Raw genomic sequence first — 5,237 nt, forward strand, 5'->3', positions numbered from 1 at the left:
TCTACGATAACGTACCACATGTCATCGTCTTGTGCAACTAGATGAGCCTACATTCTGATTTTCCAATCATCAAAACCTTCTCTGGAGAACATTGGGATTTTGTTGAATGAAGACATATTGATCATTTTGTATATACAAGTATTCAAGAACAAGATTCAGCTGCTCTGATACCACTTCAAAGGATAGGTTAAAGGTGGAAAAGTGTTTAAAAAGGGGGCTTTTAAAAACATTTTCGACTGATGAGCCAGTTTAGTGATAAACTGATACTCGGGAACCTTGTAAGTCAATATTAATCAATTAAAAAATAACGTGAGAAAACAAACTGACTGATAGATAGAATATAAATAGAAATACGAGGACACAAGATTTTATGGATGTTTGGAGATTTAAATACTCCTATATCACCACTTCTATCTCAAGGATGGGATATACACTAGAAGACTTTGATTGATACAATTAGTTGTACAGACTCACTTCAGTTTTAGACTTAACAATGCCAAACTAAAACTCTTAGTAACAAACTTGTTTATAGTACACAAAAGAACTTAGGTGTCTGTAAGGATTTTAGCAGAGTAACTGACTTGTAAATCGATAGTTGTTCAAGGATTCAAAAGTTCAAGAGTTTCAAGCCATTATTTAGTTGTTCTTCTCTGCTATTTATAGGCTTCCCTCCAACGGTAATATTAAATACAATTTGAACCTTTCTATCAGTTGCTTGGCACGTCAACATTCTTCTGAAAGTCGTACAATGTAGCTTTTCTGAGATGCTGCGATCCCACTACTTGTTGCAGTCATCTTTTGTCGGTTGAATGTCTTAACTGATGACGTGTACAGCCAAGGGATCAGCTGATTGATTGTAGACGATAAACTCACAATTGTTTGTAGTAATTGATCAGTTCTAATAGATCAGTCAGTTGCCTGCATAGTTTAGTTCAGTTGCTGGTTCAGTTGCCTTCCTATAGTTGCATATATTAGATCAGTTTCTATCATTCTTTTAAATCAGTTATATGCTCAGTTTTTCAAACATCCGAAATTCAATTTCCAACAATATTCATGTCCTCAATAATCTCATAAAATCATAATCTGCGGAAGAAATGTGGTCCTCGGGTCGTGTGCACACATCCAGTCCTGCCTACTCAGAATTTGGCACGTCCAGTCCCCTCATCGACATGCTCACCTGTATCATTCGCACCTAGTGAGTCTAAAGACTCAACACAACTGTACCGGAATAACAAGTACATATACATATCACACATCAGTGAAAAATATACTGTAATCAACATACCTTTCATGAACTTAATAAGCGTAAATGTAAACGTGTCATAAGAAATCATAACATGTAAAAACAGCTCATCGTATCATCATATACTTATACATTTACTTTAATTGAATTCAGTTCATTAGTTGTGACTTTCGTAACAGCTTTATCGTTTCATCATTAATCGATGGATCCATCTACATAAACTGTGGTACCCGGCGGCTGTCGGACATCAGCGACAATATTACCCATCCACTGTGCCTAGGCCTCATCATTATTATTTACGTATACATTGTTAGTCACAACCAATTCACATCCTTCAAAGCATCATCATTTTCATCAATTAAAAAAATCATGCATATAGTAAATTTTCTTAAAATCAAGCACGCAACGTAATTTTCATAATTTTATAAAAATCATAATCATGATGCATAAACATTTAAAATCATGTTAAATTTGGGCTCAGGGTGCTGCCAGGACCAAAAACTCACCCCGGGTGTAAAATGACCATTTTGCCCCTGGAAACGCAAAGTGACAATTTTAACCTTGGACCTCTAAATTTCGACCCAAAGTTTACCAAACTCCATAAAACATCCCAAAACATATTTGTAAGTGTTTCTTATACAAAAAATCGAGCCCATTTCAGAACTTAGTCGATTCGTTTTAAAACTTGGATCGGGGTCCCGGTTCTAACCCGATTCGAACCAAAACTTAACCAAATTTCTTCCGACTTTTTAACACACAATATAAACACATTTACAGCCTTAAAACCATCTAGACCCATCTTCTAAACTTTCGAACAGCCCCTACAAGATGCTGGAATTATTTCTGCACATACGTACTAGAAACCCTAAAGCACGAAAATCTCGAAATTTCTATCCTTGCCCACACGCCAACGTGACCAACCTCACACCAGCCTCTCCAAGCACATCTTAAGACCCTACTAGACCGACCTATGCCTAGCCTTCAGCCCCCATGCAATCGCACCTCTCGAACCATCAAGAAAGCACACGACCAAACCTCTCTAGCTTGAAGCACATTGGTTCCTAACCTAGGAACCCCTCTTCAACTCGAGACCAGCTGTGTTGAGACCTCCCCTGGACCTTGGCTGGACCCTCTTGGATTGCACCTTGGTCTGTTTCAGCCCTCTTTCAGCCAAGTCTACCCTACTTTGCACCAAGACCTCTCAAAACCCTAGCCGCCTATGTTCACTGTCTCTCGGCCTTCCATAATACCTGCACACTATCAACTCCAGCACCATGTCTCCTTATTTTACAGCCAATATGCTCCTTAGCAACCAAGAAAATCGGCAGCCCCTTGAAACAATCCATAAAAACGTGAGCAAGTCAAGAAAGGATGCAATATTCATGTCAAACTTGTATAGCAATGCAAACACAAGTTAGATCATGAAATTTTCGTACAAAACAATAAAATTCAGCATAATAGTGGCGTGAATGAAGAAATAATGTAAAATAATTCATAACCATGCAATAATTATGCACTAAATGCATAAAAATAAATAAACACATGATTTAAATAAAATCCTAGATTGCATGCATTCAGGTAACGTGAATTAAATTTCCTGGACCTTACATGTTGGCTGTTGTGTTTGATTTGGACAAGTTTCGGTCATACCTTGTAGGGAGTAAAGTGATAGTCCACACGGATCATTCAGCTTTGAAGTATCTCTTAAACAAGAAGGATTACAAGCCAAGATTGATAAGATGGATCCTTCTACTGCAAGAATTTGACATAGAGATCGTGGATCGCAAGGGGACTCAAAACCAAGTTGCTGATCATCTATCGAGATTGGAGAAGCCTGAGGAAGATAAGTTTGTAATTAGAGATGAATTTCCTGACGAGAAACTTTATGTCATATCTAATTTACCATGGTATGCTGATTTTGTGAATTATTTGTCATGAAAATTTATTCCTTCTCACCTTACATATCAGCAGAAAAAGAAGTTTTTCGGATTTAAAATATTATCTTTGGGAAGATCCTCTTTTGTTTAGAATCTGTGCAAATGACATTATTCGTAGGTGTATTCCAGCGGAAGAGGTAAGTTATATACTTGCTCATTGTCACAGTGGTCAAACTGGAGGACATTTTGGGGCAAGTAAAATGACCACAAAAATCCTTCAAGCTGGATTCTACTGGCCTACACTGTTCAAGTATGCATATAATTATGTTTTGAATTGCAATGAATGCCAACGTGTTGGTAATATTTCAAGGAGACTCAAAATGCCATTGAATAATATTTTAGTTTGTGAATTGTTTGATGTGTGGGGAATTGATTTCATGAGGCCTTTTCCAGATTCCTTAGGAAATAAATAAATTTTGGTGGTTGTGGATTACGTATCCAAGTGGGTGGAAGCAAGTGCTTGTAGAACCAATGACTCTAAGGTTGTGATAAAATTTTTAAAGAAAAATATTTTTGCAAGATTTGGCACACCTAGAGCCATTATCAGCGATGGAGGAACGCACTTTTGTAATCATCATTTTGAATCTCTTTTGGCTAAATACGGGGTCATGCACAAGGTGGAAACACCTTATCATCCTAAAACTAGTGGTCAAGTGGAAGTATCAAATATGGAGATTAAGAAAATTCTTGAGAAGACTGTTGGATCTTCGAGGAAAGAATGGGCTAATAAATTGGATGATGCATTGTGAGCATATAGAACAGCATTCAAAATCCCTATAGGAACTTCCACTTTTCGCTTGGTCTATGGAAAATCTTGTGACCTTCCTGTTGAACTAGAGCATAAGGCATTATGAGCTACTAAATTTTTGAACTTTGATGTGCAAGCTACAGGTAATCAGCGTCTACTACAACTCAATGAGCTGGAGGAATTTCGTCTTGATTCATATGAGAATGCAAAAATCTACAAGTAAAAGACAAAGAAGTGGCATGATGCAAGGATTGTGAATAGGGAATTTGAGTCTGTACAAAAAGTGCTTCTTTATAATTCTCGTTTGAAACTCATTCTAGGTAAACTTCGTTCCAAATGGTCTGGGCCTTTTACTGTTACTGAAGTTTTTCCATTTGGTGTTGTAGAAATCCGCGGAGATTCTGGAAATCCCTTTAAGGTGAATGGACATCGACTGAAAATTTTTCACGAAAGAATTGTGGAGCAAGAGGAGCCGAGTACTCTTTTGCATGAACCGAACTAATTTCTAAAGGGAATTGTCTAGCTATAGACAATAAAATAGCACTTTCTGGGAGGCAACCCAGTGATTTATTTTATTTAGTTTCATTTTATTAATTTTTTTCATTTTTTTAGGTTAATCCTCAGTGATTTTGGTGTGTGTAGGGAATATTGGACGGAAGCAAGATGTTTTGATTTTGGAAAGCTTAAGCCGTTGAAATAAAATATTACAAGCAATGAGGAATTCTACCAGCCCGATAGAGCACTTCATGAATCTCAAAGAAACACTGCCAGGGAAGTTCTCTCTTGCTATTCTACATCAAAGTTTTATATTCTTTTCGAATGGCATGACACTAAGGACATGTAAATCTAAAGTGGGGGGGGGGGGGGGGGGGGGGGGGGGTGGGGATTACTAAACAACACTTAGCATGAGCTTTATTGTGTAATCTTCGAGCATGAAAATTTTTCTTGAAAATAATTCTTGTTATTCTTTGAGAAATCGCACTTGTGATTACATGACACACTAATTGACTTTCTATATTTTTGATCACTCAAGAGATTGAATCACGCCTAAAATTGATTGAGATGAGCTGTAGTTGTAACTGAAGGATTTGCGCACAAACTAGTTTTGTATTATGTTTTGCGACGTCATCTATGCACTTTAAGTCATACTTATATGAATTAATTGTGAATTGGCAAGAGGTGGGCTCATGGAAAAAAAATCGAAAAGAGAAAAGAAACAATCTAACTTGTCTGATTATTTTTCGAGGCAAAAATACAGAGGAAATGACTTGGGGATGATTTAGGCGATCCTTGAACCATTTGATCCTTT

At 37.1% G+C, this 5,237-nt stretch overlaps 1 protein-coding gene across 1 annotated transcript; it reads left to right on the forward strand.

The window, feature by feature from the left end:
* The first annotated feature begins 2,851 nt into the window (after positions 1–2,851).
* Positions 2,852–4,555, forward strand: LOC142504323 (uncharacterized). Its single transcript, XM_075617204.1, has 4 exons — positions 2,852–3,150; positions 3,299–3,477; positions 4,249–4,346; positions 4,541–4,555. Exons 1-4 carry the CDS (start codon positions 2,852–2,854, stop codon positions 4,553–4,555), a joined length of 591 nt encoding a protein of 196 aa, XP_075473319.1.
* The last annotated feature ends 682 nt before the right edge of the window (positions 4,556–5,237 follow it).

Source organism: Primulina tabacum, chromosome 9 (assembly GCF_025594145.1).
Source record: "Primulina tabacum isolate GXHZ01 chromosome 9, ASM2559414v2, whole genome shotgun sequence".
Taxonomy (NCBI): domain Eukaryota; kingdom Viridiplantae; phylum Streptophyta; class Magnoliopsida; order Lamiales; family Gesneriaceae; genus Primulina; species Primulina tabacum.